At 41.7% G+C, this 23,273-nt stretch overlaps 1 protein-coding gene across 2 annotated transcripts in view; it reads right to left on the bottom strand.

Moving 5' to 3' along the window:
- Positions 1 to 23,273, bottom strand: part of DOCK1 (dedicator of cytokinesis 1) — a 324,129-nt gene that overhangs the window by 56,362 nt on the left and 244,494 nt on the right. For both annotated transcript variants that reach the window (XM_074593014.1, XM_074593017.1), the window contains exons 33-38: positions 20,903 to 21,051; positions 11,448 to 11,533; positions 11,105 to 11,261; positions 8,238 to 8,278; positions 6,846 to 6,936; positions 2,849 to 2,968 (exon numbers count right to left, since the gene is read on the bottom strand). In XM_074593014.1, the coding sequence (XP_074449115.1) occupies positions 2,849 to 2,968; positions 6,846 to 6,936; positions 8,238 to 8,278; positions 11,105 to 11,261; positions 11,448 to 11,533; positions 20,903 to 21,051 (644 nt within the window). The remainder of the gene's footprint in view (positions 1 to 2,848; positions 2,969 to 6,845; positions 6,937 to 8,237; positions 8,279 to 11,104; positions 11,262 to 11,447; positions 11,534 to 20,902; positions 21,052 to 23,273) is intronic.

Below are 23,273 nucleotides of genomic sequence, written 5' to 3'. Positions count from 1 at the left end.
AAACAAGGAGCTTAGAAGAGTAATGAAAATATTACTAATAAGGAACCAAATCCATAAAGTAGAACAGCTGCAAAATGCAGAAGTTGTATCTGAAAATGCCAACGCACTAAAGGTGAAAGGTGTACGTCAGCTCTACAGGAGATTGGTTTTAGGACCAAAAGGCAAATGTAAGTAAAAAAGCAAGCTTCCTAAGAATAATATGTTAAAAAATAAAAATCAAAATGAGGAATCTTAAATGGATATCGAACTACAGACAACAGGACTATTCACGGTGAAGGCTAGTACTTTGTTCTCAGTCCAAATGAGACGCCCACACTCCTGCTTTCAGTGCAAGCCCACACTCCGCATTATTAAATTACAAATTTCTCAGGCTCTTCTGGTCTAGAAGCGAGAGGTCCACTCCATTCCAGTCTGTGGAATTCTGGATTCTAAATTAATCTCGCCATGAATGCTAATATTTAAGGATTAAGCCTCATGGTTGGTCTTCACTTGAAAAGTGCACTGTGCCTATCTCTTGGGAAATCACTCTGCTAAGACAAAGGGATCGTGATTTTTGAGAGGCTGAACTACACCATCCTTTAAAAGAAAAAAAAGCGCCAAAGTTTTCAAACAAAATGCCACCTTTTAGGAAATCCATCTCCTCCATTTCTTCTACATAATGTTTCTAACCGTGTTGACCTCCCCTCTCAAGCCCACCGCTCCCGTCAGGCAGGCCGGAGTGGAAGAGGCACGGTCTCACATCAACTTTAAAACAAAACTCCCGAGCTCTGTAAGAGACATAGCTGGGTAATTATGGTTAAAAAAAAAGACAAATTGGTTAGTGTATTGGTACAGCCTTCTAAAAATGCCCAGCAAATACTGCTTCAGATGCGTCACTGATCATGGGACGGCACAGTTAAAGTAGCTGCTGGACTACATCTGCAAACCGCATAGGTAAATGTAAGCAGTTGATTTAACCTAACTTCAGAACATCCCAAATGAGAGGATTAACTTAATTCTGCGGTGGAAACCTCAACTTTGAGCTTCCTGACATTTGAAAATTCATGTAAGACGCTTATATTCTCAGGGTATATTGATATTTTTTTTTTTTTTCCTTTTCATTGAAAAATACGAAAATTTATCACCGACTGGAGCGATCAGAAAATGAGAGAAGACACACCTGTAACTAGGAAAGAGTGCTCGAAAATGAATTATCTCCTCACACACCTGAAAAAGCCACACGGGAGTCCTGTGATTTGAGTTATGCAAAGGAATAGGAATAAGTGATCACGGCGGCCCCTTCAATATCACTGTTCACTAAGAATTTTTAAAATAACGAAGATTCAGTTGTCTAACCTAACTATGAGGGAAAGGGGAAAACCACAGCCTTTTCAGCGCTGCTTCTTTTGAAAGCAGGCAGGGCCTTCTCTAGCTGTAAAATCTGAAAAAATGCAGAAGGGTTATTCAGTCTAACCACAGTCGAGCGCGGATGCCGTGCTGGGTAATGGGGCGCAGGCTGAAAAGTGAGCAGCAGGTATTTTGCCTGCTGTTTATATAAACAGCTCATTAGCGCTATCAGCAGAAATGGGTGGGTACGACTTGAAGACAGACTGTTTTCAATATAGATTATAAGACGCTGCAGCTTTTTATTTACAGCTAAAACACCCTGGCCTGGTGCTCAGAAGAACAATTCCCACCGCCTGTGGACTAGCACCATAAAAGACTAACTGTGAAGCCATAAAGACGTAAAACAACAAAATAAAAACAAGCGACTTCTGGCTTTTCCTTTCCAGAGAGGAATGTAATATTAAAATATACTTTTAAAGCGGCTACGACCCTAATTCTAACAAGGTTCTCCTTACCCACTGTTAAAGGGTTAGTAAAAGCTTTTTGGGTAGCAGGAACGTGCTGTGGAAGCCAATGCTGCCCACTGCAGAAGCTCCAAGGCACCCACACAAGCCCCACGCTGCCTCTTTAGGTGGCCCGGCTCTATCTCAATCTGGAATTACAACGTTTTTACCATCATTTATTAACAACTTCTAAATACCGCATTCAAATAAGGCATAAAATTTGACCCTTTAAGCAAAGCTTATATCGAAACACTAATCTGATTCTGCTAAAAACTTACTTGGAAAACATGAGCTGGTTTGAAAGTATTCTAGTTCTACGAGAAAATGACATTTCTGTTTGCACTACATTTATGCAACAAGGATTGCTTTTAAAAACCGAAGTACGCGTTCCTGAAATATTAGGCAAAGAGGTTTCTACTTCTATATTTAAACATTTTGTGCATGAAATATCCAAACACTGGCACACCCCCACATCTCCCAAGTTGAACCCCCCTCACCTCTGTGGACAGGTAACAGCAGCCCTCTCCCCTTCCCACCACGCAATGCCAAATGCAAATTCATCTTGCAATAAAAGATGCAACTGCAGCGAAACATCTTCATCTGAGAATATTTCTGCCTTCTTATGATACGAATCACAGACATCCATTCTCTGAGGGAATTATTTTGCGTACACAAGAAAAAGCAAGGGTAGCTGAAGGACTGCATTCGCTATTGCAATTGCTGGAAAAAGTCAGTCCCCCACATTACACGCATCGCTTTTTTATTTTCCCTGTGGCATCATATGCACCCTTAACACAGCAGTTATAAATGTACCATTGATTTTTTTTTATTTTTTTTTTTTTAGTATTATTATCTTTAAGCGCTAGCCGGTGGACCGTTTACATAAAGCACTCCAAATAACTCGTAGCAAGTTTAAAGCTCCCCGAAGGTCACTTGATGCAAACCATGTTTACTATTCAACTTGTAAGTTAGAGAGAAAAGCAATGAAACGTATTTGTATTTTTTTCATCCCTTTTTACCTTGCCCTTGTCAAAGTAATGGATAATTTCTTGATATAGTTGATCTTTCAGCTGTCCTTGAGTAGCAGCCTGGTATCCATCCCGCTGGGTAAGATGTGCTGCACACGCTTCTTCTGACCACTAAATCATGCAAGGAAGAGGGGAAAAGCGAAAGCAAATCAAAAGTTATGAAATATGTCAGTAAAATTAGGCTAAATAAACCACACATTTTTATCTAAAGAAGTGACGCCACACCTAATGCACTAACAAAGATTTTTTTTTTTGCAGTTGTGTACTTTGATTCCTTGGGCAGAAGGACCATTGATTCAACTGCTGTAACTGGAAGCCAATCACATCGATCGGCTGGAAGGAAGTTTCTTGAGGTGGGTTCTTCTCAGAGAGTTTGGTGACTTTGGCTCGCTGATGGGAACAACCTGCTGGATGCAGGTTTATGTTGAGAGAAGTCCCTGAAGGTCAGATACATCAATACAAACGGAAAGGACTGCGGGCACAGAAATTAAATGGCTAAAATTCATAGAGAATGTTTGGAGACATGGAAAAGCACAACTAAGTTTATACGGCCTGGCTGCAATTAGTAGCTCTTGCAGCAAATGCTGAATGGATGAGGAATAAGGCAAAGATACTAAATGAATTTTCCCTTCGACCTGAGAGGACCAAGTAAAAGCCCGATGGCTTTCTCCCTTGCACCACGAAGGGACAGATGCAACTGAAACCTCTGGACTCCAGCAATTCGTATCACCTGCCCTTCTCCTCCCACTAATATTCCCTACAATCTACCCACGGATAATACAATACTGGAGCCTTTTCCCTAGACAGATGCTAATGCTGGAGCCCACCTTTCCATAGCTGCCTATTTTCATGAGGCTGGCAGGAAATTAATACCTGGGAGAGTCACAAACCTCTACCAGATCAAATCACAAACCTCCATTAAATCAAACGAAACTTCTCATAGATTAAAAAAAAAGACAGGGACAGGAGCTCCAATAGGACTTGTTGCCTTAAGAAACCAAGTTCAAAAATTAAATTAATTAAAGAGCTTTTCACTTTCTTCTCTGAAAATCAAAGTTGCTATAGAAGGAGAACGGCCCACAGAGATAGAATAGTGTAACTTTTGGAAAAGAAGAAATTCACCCAAAGATCAGCAACTCAGATTTATTGACAGAATTGCTGTTCCATCATCCAGTTTTACCTACTATACGTTGTTAAAGTCCACCCAGTTACTTAATTTGGCCAGAACGTTTGTGTTTGCCTAAAGCAGACAACTTTGACAACTTTGTACCGCAAAGCTGTGTTTCTGAGCAGCACAAACGTCACCCAGTCTGCAATGCTACAGCATTTTTTTCAACCTACGAAGAGCCGCAATCTTCTGTTAGTTTGGAACACCTTAATTTTGACTAAATGGGTTAAAAAATAAAACTCTCTTTTGTTAAGCGTGCTTCATCAGCTTGCAGGGATCCGGAGAAAAAGATGGTGGCTCTCTCTCCACAGAGCCAGCCTTCTCACAAATATAAAGGTGAGATTCTCCAGAACTCTCAGGCTTGACCTAAACGTGATCCCATTAAAATCACCGTGAGGAAATACATGCCAATGACGAGCGTCATTGAAAATCCTCTCCTCAAGGTTTGAGAAAAAAAAACTCCATTGCTTGAAGTTACAGACACCACAGTTTTGCTGCTTCTCAAGCGACACTGAGCTCCTCCATCCACTGCCGACTACTGGTAGTAACAGGACAGTGTGTTAGACAGATCGATACACTTCTATAATAAAATAATTCCAAACTACAACGTAATTATATTTATAAACAACCATCCACTTAGTGATGAAAACCTGTGATAAATATTACCCTTATATTTGCCATCTTGTATCGATTTGCATTAGAAGAAAAGAAAACTGGATTTTTGTTTCCAGTAAATTAAAGCAGTGCATTAAGATACTCATCTGGTCCCTGCAGACATTCTGTAAGAAACACTAAAATTGGCTAAACTCTAATGTAAGCTCACATACAGCATATTGACCAACAAGTCCAAGCTGTAACAGGTAAAAGTTTGAATGACATTTTACGGCATGGTTCATTCCATCGTTTTTCCAGGAAAGGCAGCACCTGTGGAAGGGAATGAACACTTGATCCTCTCTAAAAGGCTCGTTCACGTGAAGCGTGATGAGGAGGAATTACACAATTTGGCAGTCCTGTTTTACGTCCCTTGAGGGAACAAGAGCCATCTTTAGAGCCAGATTCAGCGAGTTACTTCTACCCGCAGGCGACCGTGGGCAGCCGTCTGCGGGACCGAAGGTGTCAGGGCCGTCTCCGCATGTCTTTGCCCCCCACCGACACCTCTGGGCACAGACAATGTCATTCCCAAAGAAATGACTGCATCCAGCAGGCTGCGTCCAACAACTGCCCCGGCTTTTAGTAACGAATAAAGGTATTGCTACAGTGCTTTTGCACTCCACATGAATCTTACTGATGTCTTCTTGGGTAATAACCCTCTGTTTATTTTTAAATACAGTAAATGCATTTCAGAGTGTCTTAATTTAAACTGCACATGTACACTCTGCATCATATTTAGTCTCATTACAGCTTGGATGCAGTTTATTTGGTTTTGAGGTACGAATAATTCTCAGCGCATCCGTTAGAAGCATTTCATTTAACACCTTCCACTTCCCAACTTCTCAAAACAGATATTTTATACCCGCATTTCGCTTGGGATTGCTTAGATTAAATCAAGGATTGCTAAGAACAATTCGCTGCTTAGAATGAGATAATATCCCTCTACGAAACGGGGCCCCATTAGCACAGTTTCTGTAGTAATACCAAAGGCTTGCAATAATACCGAAGGTTGCACACACTCGCCATAGAAATAGGTTATTTCTCACGAAATATTTCTCTGAAATAGAATATTATTTATTATTCTGTCCCTGACCCAGACCCATATGACCACGGGTGCTACCATCCTTGATGGGAGCAGAAAGAGACCCAGGTCTCCTGGAGAAATAAAGATTTCCCTGTGGGTGAGGTGTGAGGAAGAAGAATGGGACCAAAGCAAATGCTTGAGAAAATACTAACTCTTATCAAATTCAGATTTTTACTTTTTCTATTGACTACTTTTTAAAATTAAAACATAAACCCCCTTGCTAGTGATTTGGTGATGACTAGGCTACATTAAACAAGCGATTTCACGACACAAGCGTCTGCTGTGAAGCGCAGCATCCTTCCATACGGTCCCGCCGGGAACGGGGTTGGCTCATGCTGCACATTAGTGCCACAATCACCTAAACAAGATGTTAGGGACAACACCATCTATCCACAAAGTCTTCAGTGAGATTAATGCTTATGAAATACGGCTTCATTACATTTCTGACTGACACTGCGCAGTGTTAAAAACTCACGTGCTTTATTTACGTGTACTTTGTATAGATGACATTTCATTTATATATATTGCAGGTTACACCAAAACGTTCCCTGAAGAATAACAAGATGGTTACGCCTCTTAAATGTGCTATGAACTGTGTAACACTGCGTTAAAATTACACGTACCTTTTAAAGACATGAACTTGGAAAGGAGACCATTTGAATCTCTCTAATTTTCCGAAATCAAAACTGAATCTACAGATACCCAGGAGCACTGGAGGACAGTCTCCAGCACTCCCTCGTATTGCCTTTGCAAAAACAATTCTGGGGAGACCTGATTTATTCAAATACGTGTTTAGACGCATTACATCATTTTGATAATTAAAAGAAATTCAAATAACAGCTTTGCAATTTATAACTTGCAGTCTTGACTTGACTTGTTTCAACTGAAGATGAATAAAGCACGCCCTGGCACACACGGATGGCAGAGAGCTGCTTTTACACGCGCTAAAGAGAAAACTGACCTAAGAAGCAGCCCCTAGTCGACAACCGGTTTGAAGTGGAGACGTTCTAAAGGCCGACAAGCAATGCCGCGAGTGGTTACTGCTCAGATGGTTTTCAAATCGCGCCATGTGTTTTGGTGCTCACCTTAAGCAGCTTCGCATGCAGAAGCAACGTGTAGGCAGCTTCCGTATAGTTATCGCATTCTTTGTGCAGGTCACACAGCTTGTACAAATACCTGCAAGTAATAAAAACAGTAGTTCTAAAAAAAGGTTGGTTCTTAAACGTTACTAAATAACTTATTTTGAAGACTAAAACAGTTCAACTCTATCTTCAAACAAGTAAATATATATGGGTTTAATTAAAGCTCGTATATCTGTGTGCAGACAACCTTTAGGACCATTTGCATCTCCGTTGTGTTTTTTTTTCCAATACAAATAAATGACTTGTGATGCCTAATGAATCCAACACGGGTTTTGCGCAAGAGATATTGCTGTAATTGTTATGGATACAGATATACGTCTTCTTCCTTAACTTCAACATCATCACACCTCTGGAAGGGGATATTCTTCATTTGTTTGTTGGGTTTTTTCAGTGACAATTTAAAAAGAAAAAAAAACAACAGAAAACTATTAAAATGACTTTTTGAAAAAGCCGAAGAAAATAGAGAACTTTGATATTCATTATGACACGTTGTAAGTTTGTCAACAGAATTAGGAATTTGGGTGGGGGTTGACAGTGAGAGACAATTTGTCTATAAAAAGATGCTGAATAGGGCAGACCTACGACTCAGAACTTCACGTTTGTCCACAGTTATCAATCCTGCCTTCTTCTGGATTTTATTTTCTTTTTGCAAATTAATAAAGCAATCACTAAAACCATTTAAGCAACAGGAAGCGAATTCACAAATGAAAATTCTTCCAAAAAGGTAACAAGCACCTGAGAATGAATTCATGAATAATATTTAGACACCTAAAATAGCAGTAAAAACACAAGCTTCATCATTTTAGCACAACGGTCTAGCCAATTTTAAGCCAAAGTACAAATAGACGACCAGGAACCCTGAGGTTTACAAAAAGCACAACAACACATTTCCGTTTCGACTTTGCGTGAAAATAGATTTTGAAAGGTTCCTAAAAGCTTTAAATTTAAAATAAGTATCAGTCTTGGTATTATTTAATAGCCCTTTTTACCCCAAGTCACGTATTTTATACCTCACCAGGAAGGGAAATTATTTCTTCGCTCAGTTTTCTTTTGACTTGCTTATTATTCTCACGTGACAACACTCAGGAGCATTTCAGTGTTCATCACAATATAGGAGGTGGAGAAGGGGGACAACAACAATCTCACGACTAATTTCTCATGCTCACTGTTCTCACTGAAGATAAGCCCTTGAATAAACTTTAGGTTCAGAAAAGGTATGGTTTTTCATTACTTTTTATCCTCCGGCCCCCAAGTGACTGCTTAATATGAACTTAATTTTCTCCAATTACACTACAGTAAGTCAAGCAGAGTTTGTCACTGGTGGTGTTTACAAACCTTATGTACATTTCTTCTCTCTCAATCTCCTTGTAGAAATTCTGCAAAACAACATAATTTTGTTACGAAGTCTTTGATTTCACAGCCTGGAATGCACACAGAACATGCTCGAAATTAAAAATTCATAATTGCGTAACATCAACCTCAAAACCGCAAAATGAAATTTGCCTCTAGACATGGAGCACAACTTATTTAACTTATAAAGTCTAATGCTGTGATGTTTCATGATGTAGCGTATTAGGGCTTATGTCTCATTGCAAAGGTTAAGAATTTGCAAGAATAGTACTGCTAGAAATTTGCTTCTGGCATTTGCAAGTCACACATCATTAACCATTTTCAGTTGAAATTTCGTAATATACAAAACCGTAATTTTTAAGCAACAGTTGTTCTATGGATTTAAAACTCCGAGCCTTAGTTGAGCAATACATCATCTGCCCTTGAATTCTAACAGTTTCTGTGGAAATAAAAAGTTAGATTAGTGTTATTTATCTGGTTTCATAAGCCACACATTATCATCACCCTCTTCAGAAATGTCTGAATGCCTCCGGTCTTGAGATAAACTAGTTAACACTACAAATATTGTAAATGCGAGATATGATAAATTGAGCGAGATATTAAAGGCATTTCTGAATCTAATTTAAAGTTTCCCTTCAAAAGTTAAAATACATCTAAGAAAACAAAATACAAAGAAATTTCTCCCTCACCGAATTACAATGATGTTTCAATGCTAAATTAAACCAGTCTTGAGTAGCCACTACTAGATGGCCAAGCCCAGTACTAACAGATGCACAAGCCCTTCAAAGAGAACGGAAATACAAGACAGAATCCACATACCGGAGTTGGAAATGACGGATTATTCAGTGGATATACCATTCTAGTTGAGTAACTGCTCACTGGTTTTGAGTTCAACTCAAAAGACAAACTGAACCACATGGAAAATGTCTGCTGGTTTTTTCAGTTGTGTTTTGTTTGGTTTTTTGAAGTAGAAGAGATTTCCGAGTTTGGTGGATCAACAACGTAAACCCATTTTACCCTAATATTGCTGACAGCTCCTCTGCCCTTCTGATGGAACTCCAGAAGCAACATCCAACCAAACAAACCGGGAAGAGGCTTGGGCAGCAGGTTGGCACTGACACAAGTGACATTTACTACAGTCCCCTCTCCCCCAGAACGCCGTCCCTGCTTCTGCCCCATCTTTGGGTGCAGGTTCCCAGGTCCCCCTCGTGCCATGCTGGCCCACACGCTGGTGGCCCTGCCGCGAACGGGCCCACAAACTGTTGGGGATGAAAAATAACTGGCGGGGAAGAGTGTGAGCTTTCAGCAAGATCCTTCCTGGGATCTGCTCTGCTCCCTTGGTGGCATGTTTGCTTTCACCAGGATTGTCGGGAGCAGCAACAAGCAGCTGAGGGAACCGATAAGGTTTTCTTTTATATATTTTTTTAACAACAGCACTGGCTTAAATGCATATCAAAACCTCTGACTTAAACTATAGTCCATACAGACAAATTTAATCCTGTGAAAGCCTCTGCATCATTAAAGTCCCAATTAAGAACTCTTTGAGACCTCAGGTGGGAATTGTGCTGAGTATCAGCCCTGGGTTGGATTTTTGCAAAGGCATAAATTTCACTTCAGGTGCCGGGAGAATGATGAAAAGACTGAGTTGGCCCTAGAGGGCAAATGGGACTTTAAAATCAAGCGAAAGTTTTAAATCACGCCTACTGAAAAGGAAGGAAAGTTCTGCCCTGAGATGCTTTCCTGCATTTCCCGCAGACTTCAGCGGCCGGGCTGTGTGTGGATATCTCACGGTGATTTAACCCAACAGCAGTAAATCGCCTACAAAATTTATCCTCTGCAAACACTCGAAAAATCCAGATGACAAAAATCAGCATCAGGAGATGCTGTTAGAGACACTGAGAGAAAACAGAACCAAGCCCCAAGTGTGCCATCGGTCCCCTGCCCTTGGTGTGGTGAGAATTAGCAGGAGGAGACTCCCAGTATTACGACGACGGGAAGAAGAAATTAATTCACCTTCCGAAGGAAATTTCCCCAGTTTTATAAATTATTGTCATGTTTTAGAGCATATGGTGTATGTGATTTTTTATTTCCTACCTGGCCTGGTGTGAACTGGCAGGGGTTTCTAACTCAAATTCCATTTAATGTTGAGTCCTACTGGAAAAAATCAGATCTAGCCAGTACTATGTTTGGGGGTCTCTAAAATTTATTTTGGCATCGTTTTTCCATGTGCACTGATTTTATGCTAGTAAAATCCCACACACTAACGCTTCCACCGAAGAGCATGATGTGCCTGCTACGGGGACAACTCCTACTGCGTCCAGGTCTCGCCTAAACGGACACAGGTTTGCAGTATAGAGTAGGTACTCCAGAATTTCTGGAACTAAGAGGAGGAAATTTCACATCAGTAAGGAAAACAACCCCAGCTTTTTCTGCTGTGAACGAAACAGTAACGCTCACATTTCTTCACAAATTTAGAATATGGAAGCCGAGCAGTAAGCAGAATACAAATGGGATTGCAAATGCATGAAAATTTTGGTAATAAACCGCCTATTACTCCAGAGTTCTATATGTCAAAGTGTTTTTCTGAATAAAGTTGTTCATACATCAGTTGTAAATGTCAATGAACAGCGCTCAGAAATCAGGCCCTGAAACATTTCTTCTTAAAAAATTTTTCCTCAGAATCAGCTAAAGAAGTAACCACCCATGTCTCCATAGATTCACTTTCATTAAAAAAGGAAAAAAAAAAACCCAAAGTATTTCAAACTTTCATGATAACCCCAACACGGATCTTTTGTTAAAGGCGTAAAATTAAGAATGCAGTAACCATTTCAGGCTGGCGACTTCTTGCTTACCAGCACGTTGACGGTACAGCTCATGCGGTTCTCCTTGTTCTCGTCGTGCATTATGGTCCTGTAGTCCAGCAACCTCTCCATCAAGCGGACAACAAGTTTCACGAAAGTTTCTCCGCTCTTAGCGAGGTATTTGTGTTTCCTGCAGTGCTCCAAGAGACTGAAAAACCAATTACATTCGCCTTGTTAATCACACCCAGAAAAAACCTTGACTCAGGTGCAATTTTAAATATTGTGCATCATTAACAGATTTTAATTATTTCTGGGCTACAAAGTTCATTGTAGTCTAATTGCTCTCCCTCCTGACTTTACTGTGACATAAATCTCGCCGCTGATCAACACTTACATTTTGTCAAATAACACTTTGTACTGTTCATCTCCTCTGCCTCCTTCCACTTCATGATCCAGTTTCGTGATGATCTCATTTTCAAACTATAATTAAACAAAGCAAGCGTAAATAATCAGATGGCAAATATTTCACTTTATTACTGTAGCCTCAATGGTTCACAGATTGGCTGGGTATCTCGGAGAGACGGTTAGCCACTATTTCAAAGCTTGATTGACTTTAAGAGATTGCAGTCTCTGGCATTAGGCTATCCATGATGATGGGCTGTCCTACAAGGACTTTTTTGCCGAAGAAATCATCGGTCATGTTGTTAAATGGCGTGTAAATATTTGCATTACGAAAAACTAAATAAGGAGATTAATGACAAGAATGAGGGCGGGGAAAAAGAGGACACAAAGCCAGGGACAGAATGTCCCCTGCAATAACGGTAATAGCAACAAAAGTAAAATGCAAAAAGTGCTGAAAGCTCCGTGAGAGAGGCTGTACAACGCCTGAGGCTGGAGAACGCAGGCGGCTGCACATCCCAGCACCGCTCACATCCCCTCGCAGCACACAGACATTGCCTCACAGTGGGGCCCAACTCAATTAACAAACCTGTTAATAAGTCACTGCAAAGGGGAAGGAAGTTGTTTCAAACAACTTAGGAGCAGTATTTTATTTGTACAATAATAAAAGAACGCAAATTAAGCGGGCATTAGAATATACTTTAAATGCAAAGTGTTTTTTTTAATGATCACCCAGGGTTTTACCCGTTGCTGTCACATCCCCTCGGGCCCAGGTTGGGAAGCAACGAGACCTGTGAGCGCAGGAAGGCTCACTCTGGGCCGGCTGCTACGTAACGAATTGGTCTAGTCATCTAATTCCTAATTCTTCATTAAATAAGCACAGACATCCACGCCATTAGTGACACAACCTATTGTCAAGACACCTGAGCAGAAGAGCCCGGGCGAGACGGGAGCCTGTGGCAGGGCCCTGGGAGCCCATTGGTCAGAGTGGGCGGTTATTGACAGAACGGTTTTTCTACTGTCACTTGCTTAACTCTGCCGAGGAGAAGCAAAGGGCCACCTGCACAAGAACAAAGCCTACTAACTTTTTGTAAATGTCAAGAGATGTACTTTGCATCTGCAGTTAATATTAACGGCACATAATGTACGAACGAAAAAGGAATGGACTGTCTGTAGCTGCGTCTGCTTCCAGACCCAGGACGCCCTTCCACAACCACCGGGCTCAGCCGCAGCCTACGGACCTGCTCCTGCACCTCTGTTCGAGCCACGAGCTTTCCTCCCACCTCTTGACTCGTACCAGTAAGATAGCAGCATTTCTTGTTTTTTATAAATTATTTCCACTGATCAAAATATCTACTTTAGTGACAACAGTATTAGCTCCTCTGTCAAAGCCATCAAACGCTGCCCCATCCGTAAAAGGGCTCTCTGGAACTGGAGAGGGCAGGCTTTTGGTGAAAGCCTGTAAGCAAAATTAGACTTTTGTTAATTAGAATCATAAAATTGTTTGGGTTGGGAGGGATGATTAAAGGCCATCTAGTCCAACCCCCCTGCCATGAGGAGGGACATCTTCAACTAGATCAGCCCCATCCAACCTGGCCTTGAATGCCTCCAGGGATGGGGCATCTGCCACCCCTCTGGGCAACCTGGGCCAGAGATGGACCATACATAGCATAAAACATCTCTTCCTCATAGCTAGCCTAAATCTACCCTCTTTTAGTTTAAAACCGTTACCCCTCATCCTATCGTAACAAGCCCTGCTAAAATGTCTGTCCCCATCTTTCCTGTAGCCCCCTTTAGGTAATGGAAGGCCACAATAAGGTCTCCCCAGAGCCTTCTCTTCTCCAGGCTGGACACCCCCAACTCTCTCAGCCTGTCCTCACAGCAGAGGGCCTCCAGCCCTCAGATCACCTTCGTGGCCTCCTCTGGCCCTGCTCCAACAGGTCCATGTCCTTCTTGTGCTGAGGAGTCCAAAGCTTGACACAGCACTGCAGGTGGGGTCTCAGGAGAGCCGAGGAGAGGGGCAGAATCACCTCCCTCGCCCTGCTGGCCATGCTTCCTTCAGGATATGATTGGCTTTCTGGGGTGCGAGTGCACATTGGTGGCTCATATCCAGCTTTTCATCCACCAGTATCCCCAAGTCTTTGTCAGCAGGGCTACTCTTTCACGGGGAACAACCGCAAGGAGGCAACAAGGACAACCTCAAAGACCGTTGCAGCAAAGGTCATGTGATAAAGATGTAGCTGATATCTATGCCAAAAGGCAAAAATCACAATCTACGTCCCAGGAGGAAAAAAAGTCCCTGCAGAGAGCCCATGTTCTTCTCAGCATTAACTGTAGTAATGTTCACTGCATGTTCCTACCTTCAGATGCAACCCCAGACTTTTGGTCCTCTGCATTTGAATTGAGAAATTTATTTTTACACGCTCTCTGGCAGCCCCCCAGAATTCTCTTACAAACAGAGAAAATGCCCTCTGCTCTGAGCTCAGTGACGACAAGCTATCATGATGAATGACGGCAGAAGAAGTCCTGCTCTCTTACCGCTCGGAGCAAATTCAGGGTACAGTCTAACAACGTGAGCCGTCAGGAAACCTGAACTACAGACTGTATCACGCATACAGCGGTAAAATCAACCAAGTACCCAACCAACAGTTATTCTAACATAAAACAATTTTTATTATTATGCGACACTCTTTTAAAGATGAAAACCCCAAACCTCGGATTAAAACATTTCAAAGGTACTTCAAACAATCCACAAAACGCCAGAAACACTGGCTAGAAGAGACCTTGAAGGTCATTTGGTCCAACCTCCCAGGTGATGCAGGATCATTGCCAATAGTAGATCAGACCAACTGTGACTTGCTTCGCCAAGCACTGAACATCTCCATGGACGGACAATTACACAGCCTCTCTGGGCAACCTGTTTCACTCCCTCACTACTTGCCTTGCGAAGAAATGAATGAAAAGTGAAGTGAAATAAGGGTTTTAATACAATGAATCCATTATTCAAAAAATGACAGGAAAATGGAAAAAGGAAGAATAATGCAATCCACCCCCTCTAAGAAGCAAACACAAGCTGAAACACGTTCCCGTAGTACAAGGACGTGTCAAGTAAACCACTGAGGCAACACAATGATGAAACAAAGAAGTCACAAAATTCATGTTCTTTAATGAGACCAGAAAGAAATTGACTTTCTATACCGATGTGAAAAATGACACTTGTTGCCAGCGTGAGCCCTTTAGGTGATATATTTTTTAGCAAGAGATTACTCATAAGAAGAAGAGCAATTACATTTGTCATACAGGATCTTGAGTATCTTCCTGATATCAATTTTACTTAGATTTCTGTAAATCTAGGCTTTGTTGGGCCATTTCCCTAATGGCCCTCTTGGGTTGAACAGAGATAGACTTGAGGCATTTCTGGGGTTTTAAGGACTATTAACAATATCTTTGCTCTTCAATCATTCTCGATACTTCTTGAGGAACCGATACGATGCAGATCATGCAAGCCAGACGACTAAACATTATTTCACACCGTTAAAATTCCTTCCACGATCTTTCCACAGGAGAAGGTTTCATCAACACAAGTTGAGGTTTATAGAGCTACTGTCTCCCACGATGGGAGTAAGAACGTGGTCTGGGAGCTGCACAAACTAATGGCTCTGGGACACCACATCTAGCATCCGTTGATAAAACCATAATTTTTCCTTTTCTTCCCCCCCCCCCCGCCTTAAAGCATAAAATAGCACAAAGTAGTCCTGCAATTATTGTGATGGAATTTACTCTCAAGTGAAGAAGTGCCAAATTTTCCGTGTTTACTTTACGGCCAGTGACACTGGCTGAGGCTCCTTCTGGAGGCTGCGGGGGTATATCTGGCACCATCAATAAGTTGAGATTCCTGTCTTTCTGTTGACAGTGGGAGCTTGAGGGGTGATGTTAGGAAGATTACAGGAAATTATTATCAACTTTTCCTTACAGTTGATCGAGATCTCAGCTTCCCTTTAGGATGTGTGTTTGAACTTGAGGAAAGAGTATATCCAGTACCTCATCTGTCTGTTACAATCTCCCATCTGGAGAAAATAAATCAATGTAAGCTACCTAGTGTCTTCAAGTGTCAGCTCAAGTAATCGCTTTTGGTTTTAGGTTTACCTAAAGTGTGGTCGGGCTATATTTGTAGCACTGACTGACAATTTAATCTAGCTGTAGATGAGGAGGACTTTCAATCCTCCAAGCTGCTATAAATTTGTTTTGATACGGGATAATAATGGATTTGCCATATAAAGCTGAAGTGACAGATAACACCACTAGAAATTAGTCCTAACACAGAAATAGCACACAAGTACGGCAGAACTTTGTTCGAAGGCTGCTATGAACGTTGGTGGTAATTCCCACCAGTTTCATCTGTTCCCTTTCCTATTTCCCCACAGCGTTCTGGGAGGCAAACAGCCATTTAATATTTGGTGATTTTTGGAGGTCTCTAGACTTACTGCATTGCCTTTCTCCCTTGCTCGTCGGGTGGGGTGAGAGAGGAATATTCTCTAAATATTCCAATATTCTTGGAGAACCGATATTCTCCAAAAGGCCAGAAAACAAGAAAAACTTACACGTTTACATTTCAACCGCAGATAACTACAAATGTTACTTATTGAAATCAATCCTGTGTGTGGGCTGACTCATTTGAATTTGCACGCTCTGTGGGATCACAGAGGAGAATCTGCAGCATCACAGAAACTTGGACAAGCCATCAACTTGTGTTCTCTCTGCAAATCCACGGCACGGGGAAAGGGCAGTTAACACGGGGCTCAGAAATGGTAAAATGACTTAATAAGGAATTACGGGTTCTAAAAGTCAAAGGAGACTCAGATAAACTAGGTACTTCTCATTAAGGGGAATGATATCAATTTGAAATTCATTGGTAGCCGACATGAAATTACACTGCAAGTAAAAATCCTGGTATGACCATCTCGATGATACTAGGTTTCATTGTTAAATGTTAGAAGTGAATTAAAAGGGTTTCCCCTTTATTTCTTCTGGTCTTTACTCATTTAATTCTCTTCACTACTTCAGCTGCACCCATGGTTTTATTTAAGTAATCACAGGCATTATGCACTCACTTATTATGCATTTCTATATGATTCTGCATTATGCATTCATTGCTTATGTATTTCTATATCGGTTTTCTATTTTTTTGGCTATGGTTCCATTATCCTAAAGTGTCATTCCAGTTTGCAGAAAGCAGGACAGATGTGCTGCTGCATTTCTGGGGCTCTTTCCTCAGATCGTTACTTTTACACAACTCTAAGAGGGTAAGAACACATGCTGGAGCCTGTATGCTGATCTCGCTGACGCTAACGCCACCAGACACTGATGATTCCCCTTAGTAATGCTGTGCAGTCTGAGAACTAGACATTTGGGGCTTCTAATTTCTTCTTGCTCGCTACTGCGGAGTGGGGGCGTGCACCTCTCAGCTTCGACTTTGAAGGATAAGGGTTCTTCCTTCCTTCCTACTTGATGAGAAATGTAATTATGCTGGGGAAGACAGGCTGGAGTAGTGCTTCTGACTCGGTCCCTTACCTTATTTTGCTAATAGGTTTTTTTTTTAATAGTAAGCTAGTTCTACTAATTACTTTGTGCCAGATCAGCTAAAAGAAATCATATGATGATGCAGTGCCATGAGCCAGGGAGAACCTACCCAACACCTCCTCCTGCCTCCTCCCACTTCCTCCACGCTCTCTTTTGGACCAGTTCCTGCACTGGCACCGCTCTATGAACTCGTTCAACTCAAAACAAGCAGAACGTTACCTCAGCAGTGACACAGGTCCAGAAAAGGTAAGTTAAAAGTTCAGGGGACGAAACAGGAGTGCTCGTAGGAAACGGAGCCAGAGCGAGCGACAGCTGGAAGGAACAGGCAGCAAAATCAAGAGGTTGGGTTTTTTTATGCTCCAAATTCCACACTTCAGCTGAATGATTGTTTCGTGATGAGCCTTCTCTCCTGCTGTCACCACGGGATCCATCACGCTCACCTGACCAGGCCTTGCACAATCCAACCAATTCTCTTTCATCGCTCCTGTGGCTCTGACATATTCCCTTTGATCTGGAGGGTTCGCGAGTAAAACAGGCAAAGGGAAAAAAGCCGAGCGGAGAAAGAGGCATTTTCTTCTATAGGGAGCTTCAGTCCCGCACTGACTTTAGTATCAGATTCATGCTTTGAGGTACAGGATACTTTGAAGCCTTATATAGGCTTCAAAGCACCTTAAGAGGGAGAGGACAAAAATGGGCAACTCCAGCTTTTAATTCAGTCGGCTTTTAATTTAGTTCCGTAAAAACCAGAGGAATTTCTGTTTTTTCCCAGGGCTATATATACTGGAAGAACAAAACCCCCCATTCTGTCTGTTACTGGTTTTACAGGCAAACCAATTCATACTGAAATTAAAACCGCCATGGGGAAAGCTGTCTGTTTGTAACACAAGCCATCACCGCAATAGAAGCTCTGCAAAAAATTTAAATTCCTCCCCCACAAATCATGAGGTTTATACATCTGCTGGAGAAGCAGAGCCGATCTAAACCCCTGTTGATGTGACTAATAAGGTTAGATAACTGCATTTCTGGCAGATGAGTTTAACAGCAGCCAGCCATTCAATGTTGAAGATCTCTTTGAAAGCAATGCTGGACAATGGTAATCGGTAGTTGCATATAGGTGACATAACGCAGTACGTTACACCGACACATTAAGTATGAAAGCTTGCCTAGGTACTGGTAATAGCTAAATTATTTTATAACTACTTCTATTACTTAAAGACAAAAGAGACAAAAAAGATGAGCTGGGAAGCTCCAGGCCTGGCAGGCCCACCTCAGTTCCTGAGGAAACCATGGAGCAAGCGCTCATGGAAGTCCAGCAAGGGAGAGAAGGGGATTGGGAAAAGCCAATATGGATTTATCAAGGGTAAATCACATCTGAGGAACCTGACTGCCCTCTGTGATGAAAGTATCTGCTCAGCGGATGAAGAGCTGCGGTTGCCACAACCTGAGCAATGCATTTGATACAGTCTCTCAAAACATTCTTGCTGGCAAGTTGGTAAGATACAGGCTGGACAGATGGATTACAAGGTGAGTGGGAAAAGTGGTGAAATTGCTGATCTCCAAGGGTGGTGGTTTCATGGCTTTGACAGTTGGAAAGACAGCCAACAAGAAACTGTGTGATATTTAAGAAAGAGAAACTTAAAAGTCCTGAATCTGGGATGGCACAGTTGCAAGCAGCAGTATAAGACACTCTGCTGGAAAGGACCTGGTGGGCAACAAGCTGAACATGAAGCAGCAACGTGCCCCTTCAGTGGAGGCAAAACGTGTCCCCGATTGCACCAACAAGAGCACAGCTAGAGAATCAACAGGATTATTCCACTTGTTGGGCTGGAATACTGCATCCAGCTTTGGTTCCCCCAGCTCAAAAAAGACATTGATAAATTGGAGATGGCCTAATTGAGGGCCACCAAGTTGAGCAAAGTGTTGGAGAACCTGGCCCAACGAATGGTTGAAGGAACTGGGTTTGTTCATCCTAGAGAAAAGCAGACTCAAGCCTTCCAAGACCTAAAAGGTGGTTATAGAGGAGATGGAGTTACTCTGTTTACAAGGGTGCACAGTGACAACACAAGCAGCAACGGGCACAAGTTGATTCAAGGAAATTCCATCTGCATAGAAGAAAAGTCTTGAACATTGGAACAGGTCACCCAGAGAAGTGGTGAAACCTCCCTCACTGGAAATACTGAGCTTCAGGTGGCCCCGGATAACCCAAACGCAGTTTGGACCCGATTACTTCCAGAGGTCTCATCCCAACTAGCCTGTCCTCTGCTTTTCACAAGCTGTGATCTTCATTCCCCAAAGACCACGCTGAAATACTCAGCAAACTATATAACTACATTATCTGCAAAACCGTAAACGGACAGATTGATTGTTCCCCGTTAGACATAACTGTTCACTCCAAACGGACCGAAAAAAAGGTTTATTACCTCCGCACCTGTCATATCAATGCTACGTCCATAAAGCAAGATGCTATACTGACACCAGAAATATATGTTGAGTATGTACCATCCAAGACATCCCTGACTTAAGCAGGAGGCATTTTTCTTCTCAAAAGGCAAAAAGAATTTGCGTGAAATATTTAAGACGTTCATTTATTAAAATCACCCAACTATTCCACGCAAAGCTGGTTTCCTTCTGTCGAGGAAATATAGGTCCATAAATTTAGCTATAAAGTTACCCTCGGATTTTTCATGATCCATATAATCATACAAATAAAAAATGACAAGCAACAAAAGAGAGCATCTGACAGGAAACTGTTTAAACGGCATCCCAGCAAGCATTTCAATCTTTACCGTATCATCGGAGTCAAACATATGAAAGAATGATTATGCAGTGATTAAGATGGATCCAAAATACAGTTCACAACCTTTCCACACACCATCCAGCACAAAACAAATCAAAGTAATAAAGCCGATGCCATTTCCCTTGCTTAAGTCTCGCCACACGGATATTCATTTACTCTGGCTACAGATTTATTAAGAGCTGGTTACGAATAATAGTTCACAAAGAAGTATGGAAAAGGGTAAGATTTTCATCCAAGAAACATGAAATATAAAGGGAGATATATTTATTTGCCCTTTAAATGCCAATATAAAGGAAAAAAAGTAAACAACACATGAATTATTGCAAAATCCACAAGGTCGTATCCTGAACGGATAGAAGTTTCACAGTGTGAAGGAGCTGCGTTGGCTTGCACCATAGCCCGACCTGGCCTAACTAGTCTTCCACTCAACCCGTAAGGCGAACTTTCGAGGGGAAGAAGGTCAAACGAATGATGTTGGGAAACTTTCTTTCATTCCACTTTTGTCTCAAAAGTTGATGCTATCAGGGTTAAGATTGTGGGTGCCTATTCAAAGACTTCCCTCAGCGTGTTAAAATAAAATAGAATAAAAATGCCACACTAGTATTTTGGATTTTGCAGTGTCTGCTTGGCATAAGAAACACTGACACTGACTGGATAGCTTTTTTCCCCCCTCTCCAAAATCCATCAAATGGTAGAGTATCCAAATTGTAAGATACTAGAGATGATAAACCCTTAAGGGTTATAGTTTCTTTTGCCACACTATCAGGCTTCCTTTATGTCCAATTTCACTCAGCAGCAGACTCCTTTTCTGAGTCACAGGGAAAATTTAAGACATCTGTCTTTGCTCTCCTTTTGTAGCATAAAGAAAGGTTTCATTTACTTCATGCAAATTTTTCCCTCAATAAGAATTTAAAACCCACATATGCAAACTCTATAGCCACTCAAGAGTTATAGAAAATCCATAATTATATTATTCTTTAGAAAAGCAAGAAATAACAAAAACTCTTATGTTTTTGTCAAAGAACAGTTAAATCCTTCTCACAAACTTTAAATATCCGTAGCTCGTTGCTTACCATCTGGAAGCTTCTAGTAGAATGAAATTCACACTGCATCATATCAAAGAAGATGGGGATTGTAGCTTTCCGAAGTTCGGTTTCAGGGATAAGCGTCATTTCTAAGATAGGTCCCACCATTTCTGGGATGAACTTGATTTTATGCTGACCTTTAAGGGAAAAGACACATTTCAGAGTTAACAAACAGCCGCTGACTTTGGTAGACGAGAATCGTTATAAAAGCCGTATAAATAAATTCTTATATAGCGTAAGAAAGACTCTACTAAGACATCTATTATTATTTATGCCACAAGAGGAGAAGTATGCGATATGCATAAAACCAAATTAACAAGAGTTGTTCAATCACTAATCAAACTGGAACTCGCCACATTTTCCATGAAGCGCCCATATTTGCACACTGATATTAAGTTTCAAGGCTTTTTTTTAAAAATGCAGCTTCTGGTTGGGAGCGAAGGAGGCTAAAAGGCACATCACTTGTCTTAACTTATTTAGACTTCTGTATCTTCCACAGCGTACAAAATGTTCTCCATGTCAGTCTATCAAAGTGTCACCACGAGTGCATACTTACACAGCCTCGAGACACGAAACTACATCTTACCAAGCCGACAATATGTCTTCTTTCTTCGAGAGCTGATCTGACTGGCAAACTTTATTCCACGTTTGTCTTCCCAAGACAAAACCGCACCTCCCCCAACCCTCCCCGCTACGCTCTCCGCACGAAACCTTAACAGGAACATGGCACCTAATAAATATTGGACTAGTGCAAAACATCTAGCTGCTGTTCATATTATTAGCTGAAGCGCAGAGAATGCAGGTTACTCGTTCTGCAAATTGTCTGTTCGATGACTCCATGGTGTAGAGCAGTGTAGGGGAGCACCGCAGAGCTCCTGGCAGAGGACTCGATGGCAGAAGTTTAGAAAATACAAATGCACTCCCCTCTCAGCAGCAGGCTGGATTCATTTGAACGTCGCTACACACCGTTTCTCACAAGCGCAACGTTAATGGCTGTATCCAGCCGGGCTCATACACTGTTTATGCATCCCCGTCTGTGGTCCAGCCCGGACTTCAGAGCTGAGCTACTGGAAGGAGCCCTCAGCTTCCTCCATTTTAAGACTCTTCTTTCCCATTGCAGTTACCAGTGGTATTTTCACACCAAAAGGGTTATCAAGCATTGGAACAGGCTGCCCAGCGAAGCGGCTGACTCACCAGCCCTGGAGGTACTTAAAAGATGAGTAGATGTCCAAGTCATATGAGGAGAGGCTGAGGGAGCTGGGCATGTTTAGCTTGGAGAAGAGGTGGCTGAGGGGAGACCTCATAGCCCTCTACAACTCCCTGAAAGGAGGGTGTAGAGAGGTGGATGTTGGGCTCTTCTCCCAGGTGAATAATGACAGGACCAGAGGAAATGGTCTGAAGTTGCGGCAGGGGAGGTTTAGATTAGATATTAGGAGGAACTACTTTACTGAAAGAGTGGTCAGGCACTGGAACAGCCTGCCCAGGGAGGGGGTTGAGTCACCATCCCTAGAGGTATTTAAGAAACGTCTAGAAGTGGCACTTCAGGGCATGCTCTGAAGGGCAGAGATTGTAGGTGGTTTCGTTGGACTTGATGATCTCAAAGGTCCTTTCCAACCATGAAGATTCTCTGTAGCGCTGAGAGATACAGTTTAGTGATGGCTTTTGTCAGAGTTAGGTCGATGGTTGGACTCAATGATCTGAAAGGTCCCTTCCAACCTGGGTGATTCTGTGATTCTACCATATATGACTGAAACAGATTTTAATTCATTTGGATTCCACTGCACTACACCGGTACAGCAGTAACCGTGGAAGTCTTTAATTAGCAGATTCGTTTCTGACCAGAACTAACATAAATCTCAACAAATGTAATCAAGAAGAAATCCTTTATTAACAAAACACACTACTTTTTTTAGCAGATATAATTTCAGTTACTTGATTTAGGCAAACTTCAGAATCCTATTAGCATTAGCAATCCTATTAGGGCAAATTAATACTCTACTAAAATTGCTACTTTGTATGACGTTGCAACGCTGGCTGTTGGTGAGGAACACCAAGTGAGAAGCGTAAAGCTTTCCTCTGTCTCTCTTACAAGTATTATTACATTTGGCCTCTCAGGTGACAGTTTTCTTGTATTATGCCTGAGAAGTGTCAGAGTCAATATTTCAGAAAACAAATGATAGTGACAAAAGTTATTCGTCAGGCAGAAATTCAATGTTATGAAGTTCTCCGTGTGCCACGGTGGGTTTTTCCATTGCTTCAAGCGCAGGGATTCCCTCAGAAAAGTAACTAACATCTTTTGAACTTCAGACGTGAAAAAAACGGTGAATTCACAAAAGAAGATTTTATTTAAATCTTTACT

This window comes from Larus michahellis, chromosome 6 (assembly GCF_964199755.1).
Source record: "Larus michahellis chromosome 6, bLarMic1.1, whole genome shotgun sequence".
Taxonomy (NCBI): domain Eukaryota; kingdom Metazoa; phylum Chordata; class Aves; order Charadriiformes; family Laridae; genus Larus; species Larus michahellis.
Note: the sequence above shows the minus strand (reverse complement) of the source record. Positions and strands in the feature narration are given on the sequence as shown.